The sequence below is a fragment of the Manis pentadactyla genome, chromosome 11, assembly GCF_030020395.1.
Source record: "Manis pentadactyla isolate mManPen7 chromosome 11, mManPen7.hap1, whole genome shotgun sequence".
Taxonomy (NCBI): Eukaryota; Metazoa; Chordata; class Mammalia; order Pholidota; family Manidae; genus Manis; species Manis pentadactyla.
Window position 1 is genome coordinate 107,455,964 of NC_080029.1, and position 15,524 is coordinate 107,471,487.

The following is a 15,524-nucleotide window of genomic DNA, read 5'->3' on the forward strand; positions in this document are numbered from 1 at the left end:
TCCTTACTTTTGTTTATCATTTCATCACCAAATATGGAGCTCTAAACAATATGGTTTAATTTTGCCTGCTTTTAAACTTTCAATTGGAAACATACAGCATAAATTCTTTAGTATATGACTAATACTTTAATACTATATTCATTTTAGCCATTTAACAGTAAAAATAGACTGAAATAATGGGGTACTAAGCTGAGTTCAAGCCTGGCTTCAGTTAAACTGCTCCTGTCACATGTTTGGTACGTAATGACAGATGTTTTCATCAGTGATGAAAGGTAGAGCACTTGAGTTTGAAAACAGATTTCTCAATGTCTCTGTGAGATCTAATATCATCCTATAAATTTTATGGTGATAGGTTTGATTTTGCTATATTTTATAAAGATTATAGAGATATTAATAATGAGAATATTAATATACACTTATAGTAGATGTTTATATATACATACATCTGTTTCTGACTGATGGTAACACTTTAATCACTAAAACATTTGATTTTAAGAAAATACTTTGTTTTTCAGGTGAAACTTCCACCGATGATGGAAATCATAACTGCTGAACAGCTGATGGAATATTTAGGTTAGTATTGAAAAGTGAATGATTTTATATCATTTTAAAAAAAACACGAAGTTTTCAAAGCTAATATATTACCAAATCTCATCTTTCTGAAGTGCTATTATGTTTTAAAATTATAATTTTGAATGCATAATTAAAAATTTTTACAAGTATATTACTGTTCTTCGATGTTAAGGGCTTCTTTCTGACCAGCATTAAAATTCTATAATATAAATAAGGAAACTGGATGACGTCTACAAAACAGCAAACTACATATTAACCCCAGTAAATTCCAGGATGAGAAATGGAACAGTAACTCTGACGTTGCATGTAGAAAGTATTAAAAAATATTGAGTAGACTTGAATTAAAGACCCAAGAAGTGATTTAGAGCAGTGCTATCCAAAGTTTGATTTATGGACCTATGCGAGCCTGTGAAATGTTAGTTACCAGTTATAGTGAGATAGGGGCTTGTACCTAAAGCATTTACATTAGTAAACACACTGTTCAGTTCTTCTGAAATTTTTTGCTAGCAAAATTTCTCATTGGAGGAAGAAGTGTATTTAATTACATTTTTATGCCAGCTTATTATTTCAAATCAAACCAATAATACAGAGTTTGCAGACCAGCTAGAGTAGAACTTGTTTACCGAACAGGTAGTTGTATAGCACACTGAGGTCTTTTAAAGTTTAGCAAATAAGGATTTATATACTTAAGTTATTACCAAATAGGAAATCCTAATCCATTTTCTTAAAGTTTTTTTAGTAATTAAATTTTTATTCTAAAAAATCTTGTCAGCCAATTAGTTTATGGAATTCCAGATAAGTAGCTAATAACTGACTTTTTTGAGATGTAGTATTAGTAAAGTAATTGAGATTACAGCTTTTGGAAGACCTTTTCTTTATGTAACTAATACCATTTAATCCCATGCACTGGTTATACATAGATTACTATGAATACCTAAATATATGGAAATAGAATTTCTGTTTATAACACTTTTAGCCTAGCTTAGTGATTCTTTTTTTTTTTTTTTTTTTTAATAATTATTTTTTATTGAAGGGTAGTTGACACACAGTATTACATTACATGAGTTTCAAGTGTACAACACAGTGGTAGAACATTTATATACATAATTCTAGGTTCCAGCTATCACCCTACCAGGCTGTTACAATATCTTGACTATATTCCTTATGCTATACATTACATCCCAGTTACTAATTTATTTTACCATTGGAAGTCTGTCCTTTTTTTTTTGTGAGGGCATCTCTCATATTTATTGATCAAATGGTTGTTAACGACAATAAAATTCTGTATAGGGGAGTCAATGCTCAATGCACAATCATTATTCCACCCCAAGCCTAATTTTTGTCAGTCTCCAATCTTCTGAGGCATAACAAACAAGTTTTTACATGTAGAACAAATTCTTACATAATGAATAAGTTACATAGTGAACAGTACAAGGGCAGTCATCACAGAAACTTTCGGTTTTGCTCATGCATTATGAACTATAAACAGTCAGTTCAAATATGAATACTCATTTGGTTTTTATACTTGATTTATATGTGGATACCACATTTCTCTCTTTATTATTATTATTTTTAATAAAATGCTGAAGTGGTAGGTAGATACAAGATAAAGGTAGAAAACATAGTTTAGTGTTGTAAGAGAGCACATGTAGATGATCAGGTGTGTGCCTGTAGACTATGTGTTAATCCAAGCTAGACCAGGGCAATAAAACATCCACGTATGCAGAAGATTTCTCTCAGAACGGGGGGGTGAGGTTCTAAGCCTCACCTCTGTTGATCCCCAATTTCTCACCTGATGGCCCCCCTGCGACTGTGCCTGTCTTAGGTTGTTCCTCCCTTGAGGAATCTTACCCGTCTCTGGCTAACCAGTCATCTTCCGGGGCCATACAGGGAAATGTGAAGTTGGTAAGTGAGAGAGAAGCCTTATTGTTTGAAAAAGTTAGCTTTTTACTTCTTTGCATATTTATGCCCTGTGGCTTCTATGCCCAGCATTTGTCTTGAGGTATCTTTACCACTTGGAAGAATTATGATACTCGGTAAATTTGATATGAGGCACGAATTCTATTTAAGGGTTGTAATTAGGAAGGAAGCTTAGTGATTCTTAAACTTTGTGATTTCTAAGTTATATTTTATGGGGAAGGCTGAAATATGCTTGGTGCTTTTGAGGAATAGGCAGTAGGACTGCCAAGGTGTGTGCAAAGGGGAGGTGGCGGTAGGAGATAAGATTAGAGGGGTAGTGGGGCCAGATCATATAGGGCCCTATAGGCTGTTATAGCAACTTTGACTTTTGCTGTAAATGAGCTGGGAAGCCATTAGAGGATTTTGAACAGAGGACTGACATGATTTGACTTTAACAAGAATTCTGGTGGTTATATTGAAAATAGAACTTAGGTGGGTAATTACCAATGCAGGGCTGTCAGTTTGGGAACTATTACAACTGGTTGAAGATAGTGGTGGCTTTAAACAGTGTTGAAGAAGTGGAGATTGTAAAATGTTGTCAGATTTTGGATACAAGCTGGCAGAATTTGCTGGTCAGTTAAATGTAGGATGAAAGTGAGAGTGGAGTCACCACAAAGGATCACCCCATGGTTTGTGGCCTAAACAACTGGGAAGATGGAGTTAGCATCAACTAAACAGGAAAAAATGTGAGGAACATGTTCAGGGAGGAATATCAGGGTGTTGGTTTTGAAATGTTTATTCACACCTAAGTGGAACTATCAGGAAGGCTGTTGGATATATAAATCTAGAGTTCAGAGGAGAGGTCTAGATCAGCACTGTATAATAAACTTCTGTGATGATGACAACATCCTGTATCTGTGCTGTCCCGATTAGTAGCCACTAAGCACATGTGGCTTTTGAGCTCTTAGAGTGTAACCAATGTGACTAAGGAACTGAATATTAAAGTTTACTTGATTTAAGTTTATTTATGGAAACAACCCATATGTCCATTAACTGATGAGTGGACAAACAAAATGTGGCATATCCAACAGTAAAATATTATTCAGCCATAAAGATAATGTACTAATACATGTTATAAATTTGGATAAATCTTAAAGACCTTAAGTAAAGTCAAAGCAGCCAAGTTTCAAAAGACTATAGTTTTATCCCATTTATATGAAATGTCCAGAATAGGCAATTATACAGAAAGAAAAAGTAAATTAGTGGTTGCTCAGGAAGGAGGAAGAGGTAGGGGGAATTAAGGGGAAATAGGGATTGACAGCTTATGGATACAAGGTTTCTTTTAGGGGAGACAAAATGTTCTAAATAGATTGTGATGATAATTTCACAATCCTGTTAATATAACATTGAGTTGTATACTTTAAATGGGTTAATTGTATAGTATGTGAATTGTTTCTCAATAAAACTGTTTTTAAAAAGATAAAGTTAGAGGAAAGGAAGAGTTCTTTTGGCAAAGTATGAAATAGAAGTATTAGTACAGATAGTTCATCCATAGCAACAGAGGGGAAGACAGAATGTATTAAAAATAGGTGCAGGTCGGAGAAGACAAGTAGTGACTCTATAGTATCTTACTATGCTGATGGACAGTGATTGCAGTGGGGTGGGGTGGGGAAACTTGGTAATACGGCCAACAGGCACATGAAAAGATGGTCAACATCACTAATCATCAGGGGAATGCTAATCAAATCCACAAAACCTTCCACAAGTGAAAATGCTTACTACCCAAAGATAAGAACTAACAAGTGTTGGTGAGGATATGGAGAAAAGGGAGCCCTCCTGTACTGTTGGTGGGAATGTAAATTGGTGCAGACACTATGGCACACAGTATGGAGGTTCCTCAAAAAACTAAAAGTAGAAATACCCAATAATTCCACTTCTGGGCGTATACCCGAAGGAAACAAAAATCACTGATTGAAAAAGATATATGCACACCTGTGTTTATTGCTACACTATTTACAGTAACCAAGATATGGAAGCAATCAAAGTGCCTATCAGTAAATGAATAAAGAAGATGTGACACATATATACAATGGAATATTTAATTACAAAAAGGAAATAAATCATGCTATTTACAACAACATGGGTTGACCTAGAGGATACTGTGTTGAGTGAAATAAGCAAAGCAGAGAAAGACAAATACCATATGATTTCACTTATATGTGGGATCTAAAAAAATTAAACAAAACAAAAATAGACCCATAGACACTGAGAAGTGACTGGTGGTTACCTTGGAGGGGTAGAGTCAGTGGGTGAAATAGGCTAAGGGGATAAAGAGGCACAAATCTCAATCATAATATAAGTTAGACACACAGATGAAAGTACAGCATAGAGAATATAGTCAATAATTCTATAATGTCATTCTTTGTTGACTACACTGGTTGGGGTAAGCATTTAAAAATACAGTTAGCCATTGAGTCACTATGTTGTATATATAAAGCCAATATAATGTATGCCAACTATACTTCAATAAAATATAATGGTAATATAAATAAATAAATGATAAAACTGAGGAGTTTTAGGGAGGAGAGGAAGAGAGAATAACAATAAGGAGCAAGTAGATATCTGTTCCACCACCAAGCTCACAGGTAAAGAAGTAAAGAGAAGAGCTATCACTTGAGAGGGCTGCAACATCATCAACGCAGAAACAAATTTTATTTAGGTAAGAAGGTGACAGGAACATTAAGAGAAGAAAATACTTGGAAGATTTTGCTGATGAGAGACCATGAGTTCTAGAGGACACTGAAATTTAAGATAAGAATTTTGGAGTCATCAGTATAAAAATGGTATTTAAATCTGTGGAAATTGTTGAGATCATTAAGAGAGAGAGTATGAAAAGAGAAGAGCTCTTTGCCTTTTGTGTGCCACTGAAGATCCTGGTATGGCCAGCTTTGTGTTACCAAGATAGTAAGAACAAGCTATACCAAAGTTCACTTTTCTGAGGGGTCCCTGTTCAACATCTGCATCTTTGACTAGGGTGGAGGCACAAGTGGACGAGTTCCCACTCTGGCCACGTGATGCCAGATGAATATGAGCAACCTCCTCTGAAGCCCTGGAGGCTGCCTATATTGATGCCCACAAGTACATGGTAAAAAGCTGTGGCAAAGATGGCTTTGACATTGGAATGAAGCCCCACCCCTTTCACACCATCCACATCAACAAGATGTCTTGTGCTGGGACTGTATGCAGTGTGCCTTTGGAAAGTTCCAAGGTCCACATTGGCCAGGTCATCAGGTATATCCACACCAAGCTGCAGAACAAGGATCATGTAATTGAGGCCCTACGCAGGGCCAAATGTAAGTTCCCTGACCACCGGAAGGTCCACATCTCTAAGACATGGGACTTTACTAAGTTTAATGTAGGTGAATTTGGAGATATGGTGGCTGAAAACTGTTCATCCCAGACGGCTGTGGGAATGGGGATCAAATACATCCCTAATTGTGGCACCTGGGATAAATGATGGGCCCTGTTCTCATGAACTCCTCGGAGCTGCCCCTTACTTACTCATGCCCACTAGTAAATCCTATTTCTTGTCCAAAAAAAAAAGAGAGAGAGAGAAGAGGGTCCAGGGTTGTTCCTTGAAGTTTCCCAGTGTGAAATTGGGCAGAGATTTCCTAGCAGAGATTGGACAGAACAATGTTTCTCAACCTTTTTTTCATTATTGCCCCCTTTAGGAGCTTTGTAGACATTTTTGTTCTTATCACCCACTCTGGGAAATTTCAGTACCATAGATAGATACTGTATGTTTCTTCATGTACTGTGGCCCTTTGAAGGCCACAAACCATTATATTTTGGGGGCAGTATCAGAACCCTGCTGAAATGCATAGGGAAGAATACAGAGACATAAGGGAAGGAGCAGCCAATAAGACAGGAGAAAAGCCAGGAGAGGATCATGTGGTAAAACCAGTATTCTCTACTAAACACTAGAGAATACTCTTCACATAATTTGGCAACATAGAAGTTATTGTGACCTTCACAGAAACAGTATCACTACACTGAAGGGATGGAAATGGAGTAGTGAGATGAAGAGCATCTAAGAGGTGAGTTAAGTGGAGACCTCAAGTGCAAATAACTTTTAAGAAATTTGGCTGCAGATGGGTATGGGAAGTGGGTGAGGAGTAGAAAAAGAGTTAATGGAAAACATGTGACTTGTGGGTTTTAAAGTATAGTTTGAATCTAGACCCTTGTGAAGAAGTAGAAAGAATGTTACAGGGCTAGGTGGAAACTATTTTAAGCTCAAGCGCAGGTGAAATATGTAAGGCATATTTGGAGGACTGGTGACTGAGTACAATTAGACTGTAGTTGGAAGTCTGCATGTTGTATAGTTACAGGAATGGAGATTGGATTAGGTAGGTTGCAGCTAAACTGAAGAGTCCTGGGAGCCAGGCAGAGGAGTTTGGGTTTACCATTAGGCCATTTAATCTATTTTAGTTTCTTAAATAGAGTATAATAACATGTTAAATATAGTTTTTAAGATGGTCTGGTTGAGACCAATTAGGAAATAGTAACAGTAGTTCAGATATAGCCAAATATCAACAGATATATGAATGCCTAATATATATATATAATTTAAGTGATGAGAACAAATATTTCTGAGCCCTGTTTCCTGTCCATTTCTTCTGTATCCAACCACTGTCTGCTCTGCTTTCTTTTATTTATTTATTTGTTTGTTTGTTTGTTTGTTTGTTTATTCATTCATTTTGGTGTCATTAATCTACAATTACATGAAGGACATTATGTTTACTAGGCTCCCCCCTTCACCAAGTCCCCCCCACATACTCCTTCACAGTCACTGTCCATCAACGTAGTAAGATGCTGTAAATTCACTACTTGTCTTCTCTGTGTTGCACAGCCCTCCCCGTGCCCCCCCAACACTATACATGCTAATTGTAATGCCCCCTTTCTTTTTTCCCACCCTTATCCCTCTCTTCCCACCCATCCTCCCCAGTCCCTTACCCTTTGGTAACTGTTAGTCCATTCTTGGGTTCTGTGATTCTGCTGCTGTTTTGTTCCTTCAGTTTTCCTTTGTTCTTATACTCCACATATGAGTGAAATCATTTGGTGCTTGTCTTTCTCCACCTGGCTTATTTCACTGAGCATAATACCCTCTAGCTCCATCCATGTTGTTGCAAATGGTAGGATCTGTTTTTTTCTTATAGCTGAGTAATATTCCATTATGTATATGTACCACATCTTCTTTATCCATTATCTACTGATGGACATTTAGGTTGCTTCCATATCTTAGCTATTGTAAATAGTGCAGCGATAAACATAGGGGTGTATCTGTCTTTTTCAAACTGGAGTGCTGCATTCTTGGGGTAAATTCCTAGAAGTGGAATTCCTGGGTCAAATGATATTTCTATTTTGAGCATTTTGAGGAACCTCCATACTGCTTTCCACAATGGTTGAACTAATTTACATTCCCACCAGCAGTGTAGGAGGGTTCCCCTTTCTCCACAACCTCGCCAACATTAGTTGTTGTTTGTCTTTTGGATGGTAGCCATCCTTACTGGTGTGCTCTGCTTTCTTTCTTCTCAGGTCATGACCATAATCACCTAAACCGGCACTGTCCTATATAGTAGCCACTGGCCAATGTGGCTGTTGAGTACTTGAAATGTTGCCGGTGTGACTTGAGATATTCTGTAAGTGTAAATTATACAGTGGATTTGAAAGACTTGGTGCAAAGAAGAGAACTTAAAATATCAGTAATTTTTTTTATGTTGAAATGATAATATTTTTAATATACTGGGCTAAATAAAATATATTATTTAAATTAATTTCATTTTTTTCTTTTTACTTTCTTTAATGTGGCTACTAGAAAATTTAAAGTTACATATGGGCTTGCATTTGTGGCTTGTTTTATATTTCTATTGGACAGTGTTAACCTAAACTGTGCTGCCACCCCACAGCTTCTAACTTCATTCTGGCTCTGCTCTCTGTGCTGTCATAGGTTGATGCCATTTACCTAACCTCCTTCCCACTCTGCTTGCCTTGGTCTGCCTACCCTCCGAGACAAGTGAACTCTTTAGCTGTTAGTTCGTGTAACTATGAGCAGAGCTAGAGGGCGAAGTGTGGAATAATAGTTCAAAAGGGTAAGATTGGAGTGCAAATAAAAGCATCACAAATTGTAATGCCTCTTATTTTACAAATGAGGAAACCAAAGCTCAGAGAGGTTAAATAATGTTTTGTCTCCATCTGGGCCCCTTCTTACATGATTTGAAGAATGCTGAAAGGCTCGTAGACTCAAAAGTATGTTCTTCCTCCCTCTCCACCACTCAGAAGTGTTTTAGATGTAATATTTGAAATTTCCACTACTTGTCTTTTTCTTTTTCTTATCCAGCAAATATTTACTAAGCACGTACCATAGGCAAGTTATTTGGGAGTGTCAACAATGAAGTCAGTGTGGCTGCATAAGTGTACTGTACTGTGAAAATGTTAACATGGTATTTTTCTTGGGAAAAAAAAATGATTAGCGCATCTTGGTATAATAAGTTCATCTGTTAGCTGCCGAAGCCCTGAGGAAGCATTGGAGAATTTTCCTCCAATGGAGGTCGAGAATTTTAAAAGGGATAAAGAAAAATTGAAGAAATATCTAGATTTGAGGTAGCTGAAGAACTTTGGAAGTACTAGGTGAGGAGATAGAGCTACTAGGAGCAGCATGAAAGTAATATGATCCTAATGGAAGGTGGGGGAGAAGTAAGCAAGAGTGATGTGAAAAAAGAAATTCTGAAGACTGCCTCACCAAAAGTAAACTTTATTCAGGGCCAGTCCTTCCAGAACAAATCACTTAATTTTCCAAGCTACTCGGATTTTCTCCTCTTGAGGTTACTCCAGTTCTCTGGAGGAACCAGAGATGCTTTTGAGTTAATAAGCAAACACTAGTAGAAAGACTGTAAGAAAAATCATTAATTGCTTTCCTAGTACCTAGCTGAGAGCCAGAAGGGAATGGAGATTTTAATTGGCAAAGGTCAGAAGAGGAATGTATTGCAATTTAGAAATTTGTTATTAGAGTATTAAAGCAGAGCCAAACATGGACATGATTTGTTGGCAGGTTTTGGCATAGAGAAAGGAACATGACAAACTAGAAACACCTCAGAAGTGCTAAGAGTTCTAATAAAATCAAGTGGGGTATAAGTGTAGGTGGAAGACAGAAAATGAATAGGAAGGTAATATAAAAACACAACACAAACTGGAATGTATACTGTGACTTTAATCATTCAAACTAGTTTGTATAATGATGATGAGACTAACATAGTATTATAGTGAGGAAAAAAATTGTTGGAAAGGTGGTGGCGTTTGACTTTAAAAAAGGTAATTTATATCTTGAATGTAAATACTACATAGGGAGGTCAGTGTTGAAGCATTTTAATTTTGCTCAGGTTTAACTGTATCTCTTCTCCAGATGCTCACTTGGGATAGCTAACTACTACCAAACACTCTCTTTGATTTTTTGACCTAATGTAGCTGTCAGGTTTTTATTTCTTTATTTCTGTTTGACTGGAATATCCTATTAGTAGCAAAGTCTTATGGATTCTTTCTCTGAAGTTCCTTCCTCTCCTTGTATACTGATACTTCACAACATGATTTATTGCAAACTCTGTAGTTTCCTCTCCCCTCCAAATTAGCCTACTTACCAGTATTATCTTCCTAAAGCATCTATTTCATTCTTCACTTGTCTACTTAAAAACATAAAACATAAAAATCCCTTGTAATTTTTCACAAACAGCCAAACTTGTTAACTTATTGCTTATGACAGTGTATCATCTGACCAAAGTATACTTGCCCAGACGTATTTCCCAGCACTCTACAATAGAAGTCCTATGTATAACCTTTCCATTTGCTGTCCATACAGTGTAATGTTTCTTATGTGATTTCTCTATCATTCTTTCTCTCTCAAAGAATGCTTTTTCCTCACTAACTTACCAAGTTCTGCCCATTTTTCTGAATCCACTTTAGATATTACCCCTTCCAAAGGATATTTCTAAGTGCTACAGGCTTTATCGATCTCTTCAAAATCATTTGGTAGTTAAGGCATTAAGGCATTTATTACATTTTAAACTATGTTATGCTTTATCCTTACCCTATTCTCTGTTTCCTGTATGTTTTTTGCTCAGCTGAATTACTCGTCTTTTAAAAGAAACATTCATTTCCTATTATTTGTTTTAATACATTACTAAACATTTAATAGACTCTCAATAAATACTTTTTGATTGAAATAGTATTGTTGACCAATTTCAGATATGAAGATTAGAAAAGCTAGATAAAATTTCACTCTTAAGAGATGACTTATTTAGATATCTGAAACTTAAAGGTACCCCCTTAGAAACTAAAATTCAGCCTTTTAAAAATACCTGATTCTTCTATTACAGATTTTCCTAAAAAGATAGATATCTATTGCTGCATAACATCATTGCAAAATTTAGTGGTTTAAAACAATGAACTGATATTATCTCACAGCATCTGTAGGTTAGAAGCTGGGCACAGCTTAGCTGAGTGACTCTGGCTCAAGGTGTCTCATGAGGGTACTATCGAGGGCTGACGTCTCATCTCCAGGCCCAACCCAGGAGGATCTGTTTCCATCCTTACTCACATGGTTGTTGGCAGAATCCAGTTCTTCACAGGCTATGGGACTGAGGTCCTTAGTTCTTTGCAGACAGTAACCAAATTCCTCCTTTGCCATTCAGGCATCTCCTTAAGACAGCTCAGAACATGGCAACTGGCTTGCCTCAGAGTAAGCAAGTGAGAGAGCACCATGATGAAAGCCATAATATTTTATATTCTAATTTCTTAATCACTGGAAATTAGTCAATAAGTCCAGTCCACATTCAAGGGAAGATTATACAAAGGTATGAATAGCAGGAGATGGGGATCTTTGAGATTCTTTAAGAGGCTGCCTACCTTAGCCAGGCTATTCTTTTCTTATCCAGAGATCTTCCCTAACTTCAGGAAAAGTGGAGTTGCTTATCTGAGTCTTTCCTAATAATTATTGTATACTTAGCAGCTAAGATTTAATCTATGATAGCGTATCTAGGGTCCTTTAACATTGAATTATATAATGTTTTGCATCCTGACTCCACTAAAGTGTTAGTCATAAGTGAAATAAATATTGGGTATAAGTATAGCAGTGATCTCAATTATTTGAAAAAGTTCTCAATTATTTGAAAAAATAATGTATAGAATTTACTAAAAGCATTGTTTTCAGTTAAATGCTGTTTCAAAACCTCAGGGTATAAATTAATGTGCCATGTATAGTAAGGACTGAAATATATTGTTAAATGGACTTGTTTATAGTTGTCTGAATTAATTAATTTAGTGGTTTTGGAGTTACTGTACCTATGCAGAATAAAATCATTGTGAGTTAAATTATGCTATCTTAAAGTTCTGATTAAAAGCACAAATAATAAGATTTTGATGTTCATAGAAATTATTTTGTTATCAGGATCAGAAAGCTTAAGAGAATACCTGATGCAGTCTTTAGCAGTTATTTTTTATTAGAAAACAAAATAATATATTTTAAAAAATTTCATCATGCTAGCGATTTGGGAGGCTAAGAAGTTGGTTCCATATATCACTGTTTGTATCATAATAGTGTCCAGACAAATTAAAGATTTAAATGTTAAAAGACAAACAAAATAGCATGAAGAAAACATGTGTGAATGTTTGTAGAATTTCTGTTAACTCTTAAGAACTCTTAAGCGGTGAAGATTTTTCTGAACATGACATCCAACTCAATAGCTATAATGGAAGAATTTGACTATATTAAAATTAAATGTTTCTTAGACTCATAAACAGAAAACAGATGGGTGATTGCCCTAGCGGGGAAGGTGGTGTGGGAGATGGGTGAAATAGGTGAAGAGGAAAAAATAATAAAATTAAACCATAAAATCAAATATTACTATATGGCAAAAAAATAGACATAAAAGGATCACCATAAAGTCAGAAGCCAGTATGAGGGGAAGAAAAATTACCACATATAACAGGAAATGTTCTAATTCCTCTAATTGTAAAAGAGCTTTTATAACTCAACAGGAAAAAATGATACTTATATAGACAAGCAAAGAAATATATATAATACATAATTTAAAGGCAAAACATAAAGAGGTATTGTATATATTAAAATGGTGCTGTACATATTTAAAAGGTGGCATATATGCTAAAAGTCATACATATATTGAAAAGGTGATGGCAAATAAAAATACATATATAAAAGACATCAATTTTTTAAATGCAAAAACAATTTTGTTTACTTCTCAGAGTGGCAAATATTTAGAAGGCTGATAACACCCATTCTTGGAAAAGTAAGTAAGAGGCAAAACATAGATAAAAAGGTACTGCATATATTAAAATGGTGCTACATATATTTAAAAGCTGGCACATATACTAATAGTCATATTAAAAAGGTGATACCAAATAAAAATACATGTATAAAACATCAAATTTTTAAATGCAAAACAATTTTGTTTACTTCGCAGGATGGCAAATATTTAGAAGACTGATAACACCCATTCTTGGAAAAGTAATGGGGTAATAGTTGTTACATTGTTGATAGCAATGAACTAGATACAATCTTTTTAGAGCTTTATTGTGGTGACATGAAAGATGCTCAAGGTGGAAGAAAAAGCTCAAAAGAATTATATACATTAAAAAAGTATGTGAGACTGTAGCAAATAGTTAACATGGATTTTTTCTGAATAGAAATGGGGATCAGTTGAAATAGAAATGTATGGTCAATTTTATGTCATCTATTTCTATAATTTATAATTAAAATCTGTTACCTTTATAAACAGTTAAAAAAGTAATATTTTAAAAGGGTAACTTCACAACTTCTCTTTACAGGAGATTACATGCTTGATGCAAAGCCAAAAGAAATTTCAGAAATTCAGCGTTTAAACTATGAACAGGTAATAGACACAATTTTTGTTATATTAAAATATGTAATTTTTAACTTATGGATATATTCATTGGTTTCTGTCAGTGGCTTTGTAGGCATAGTCTTTGTTTTCTTTTGTTTCACAACCCTTTAAAAATGTAAAAACAATTCATAACTCACAGCCAGATTTGGCCCACAGCCATACTTTGCCAACCTCTGTTTTTTTATATGAACATATATGCTACATAGAATGAACCATAGATACCATCTATAGGACTGTGTATAATGATAACCTGGTATTTTCCTTAAAGAATTGACTTTCAAGTGAATTTGTTACTGAGTCATCTTTCCTCACTTTGTTTATATTTAAAATTTATATTTAATAGAAATGTGAGCAAATGATGTCTGGGATATGTCATTAGGACAAAATATGCTGTTTTGTAGTTTCGGTGTGTCCTCATTTCTTGACAAGTCTTTAGGGATTCTGTTCTGTAACATAGGAGGGGTCACTATGCCTGAAACTCTTGGAGATGGAAGAAAGCAAACAGAACTTCATTTTCTTCTATATTTTTCCTTTGTTTGATAATAGAAGGCAAGAAGGAATCTGGTTCTTACAGTGGAAGGAAGTATTAGAGAAGAAATAGACACCATTGGAATCTTTGTATTTACTTGCAAAGCATCCTTTTTTACATACTTTCACCAGTATCAAATTGGCAAAAAGGAGGCAAAACTCAGTATAGCAAAATTTCTTGGGCTTTAATGTTTTAATGATCTAGTCCTAATAGAATAAAAAAGCCAACATGTTACATTGCATCACTGTATAATAGGAAATCTGTAGCTAAAGCCAAATTGTTATGCTAAATCATTTAAATTCTATTGGAATTTTTAGCTTAAAGCAATGATTTCCAAACATTTTTCACAGTAGAAACCTGTTTCAAATGAAATCTTATGCTAACCTCTAATATATAAAACCTGTAAATTATATTTTAGAAGTATAAAGTGATAATCAATTTATATCATTTATCAAATTTATATGTTATTTAAATCAGTGAGGCTATTTTGATTAATACAAATACGTAAAATTAAGAATTATAGGTGGTAGATGCAATTTCATATCAGTCTCAAATTTATTTCTGTTGTACGGTCCTGAGAAAATCTTGACTGATGAGTGTTTACAAATGACACCAGCATTTTGTTTGTTTCAAGTCCGTCTTGCGATCTGAGAATACACTTTCATCAAAGTGATCCAGATACTAGATACAGCCCTGTACTACCAATATCCAGTACCAAAGTGATACATATGTTATAAGTACAGTTTTGTTTCATAGTTGAAGCAAACAGTATCTAACAACTGCTTGCATTTCTTATAAACATGTCAGATAAAAACTACCCTGCCTTTAAAGTAAGTTCTAAAACTATGAAATACTATGATTACATCACATTAATTTTGAGAATAGTATATACTAAGCTGCCGTGGCTGAGTCTAAGCTTGTTTAATGTTCCATATGTGCCATGTTAATAGTGTTCTTTTTTGTATAGTCTTATGTGAGCAGAAATATTCATTCAAGCCTAAATTTTAGAAAGACCAATGCAGAGCTGCAATCTTCCTAGTTAAAATCTCTTTACTAGAAATTACAATGAAAACAAAGAGCAAATGTTTTCCTTTTGCTTAATGATAGATTACCTGAAAACACTATGTGTGTACATTTTTGTGTTTATGATGGGCTTTCAAATGATTGCAAATATATTTGTAAATATAAAAAAATGTGAGCTGGTTTGTTTTCATGGGTTCAACTTTTGGAAAGATTGAGAAATACATTGTTTTGGGGGAAACATAGTTACTAGGAAGAAGTGATGAAAGCCAAAGACTATATAATAGTGTTATTCTCTTATAAAGTCTCCATTCATAAATGTAAAACATTTGGATAGTTTCTGTTTTCAGTCTATATAGTCTTTTAGAATGGAATTCTGTAAGTTAGTTGGTAAAACAAAACTTTGTTCTTATGACCTAAATTTGTCTTTTTCAGATTTCAGAGAGAGTTCCTAGTTGTAACGTAAGATTCCATATTCACCCTTTCCACTATTAGCCCACCAGTAGGCTATAGTCTACTCTTATTTTATATCT

The 15,524-nt window shown here is 34.8% G+C and overlaps 1 protein-coding gene and 1 pseudogene across 2 annotated transcripts in view; both read left to right on the plus strand.

Annotated features, from left to right (window-relative positions):
- MINDY2 (MINDY lysine 48 deubiquitinase 2) overlaps positions 1–15,524 on the plus strand; it is a 74,099-nt gene that overhangs the window by 11,616 nt on the left and 46,959 nt on the right. For both annotated transcript variants that reach the window (XM_036903017.2, XM_057488846.1), the window contains exons 2-3: positions 516–573; positions 13,366–13,430. In XM_036903017.2, the coding sequence (XP_036758912.1) occupies positions 516–573; positions 13,366–13,430 (123 nt within the window). The remainder of the gene's footprint in view (positions 1–515; positions 574–13,365; positions 13,431–15,524) is intronic.
- On the plus strand, positions 972–7,151 carry LOC130679599 (60S ribosomal protein L10-like; annotated as a pseudogene).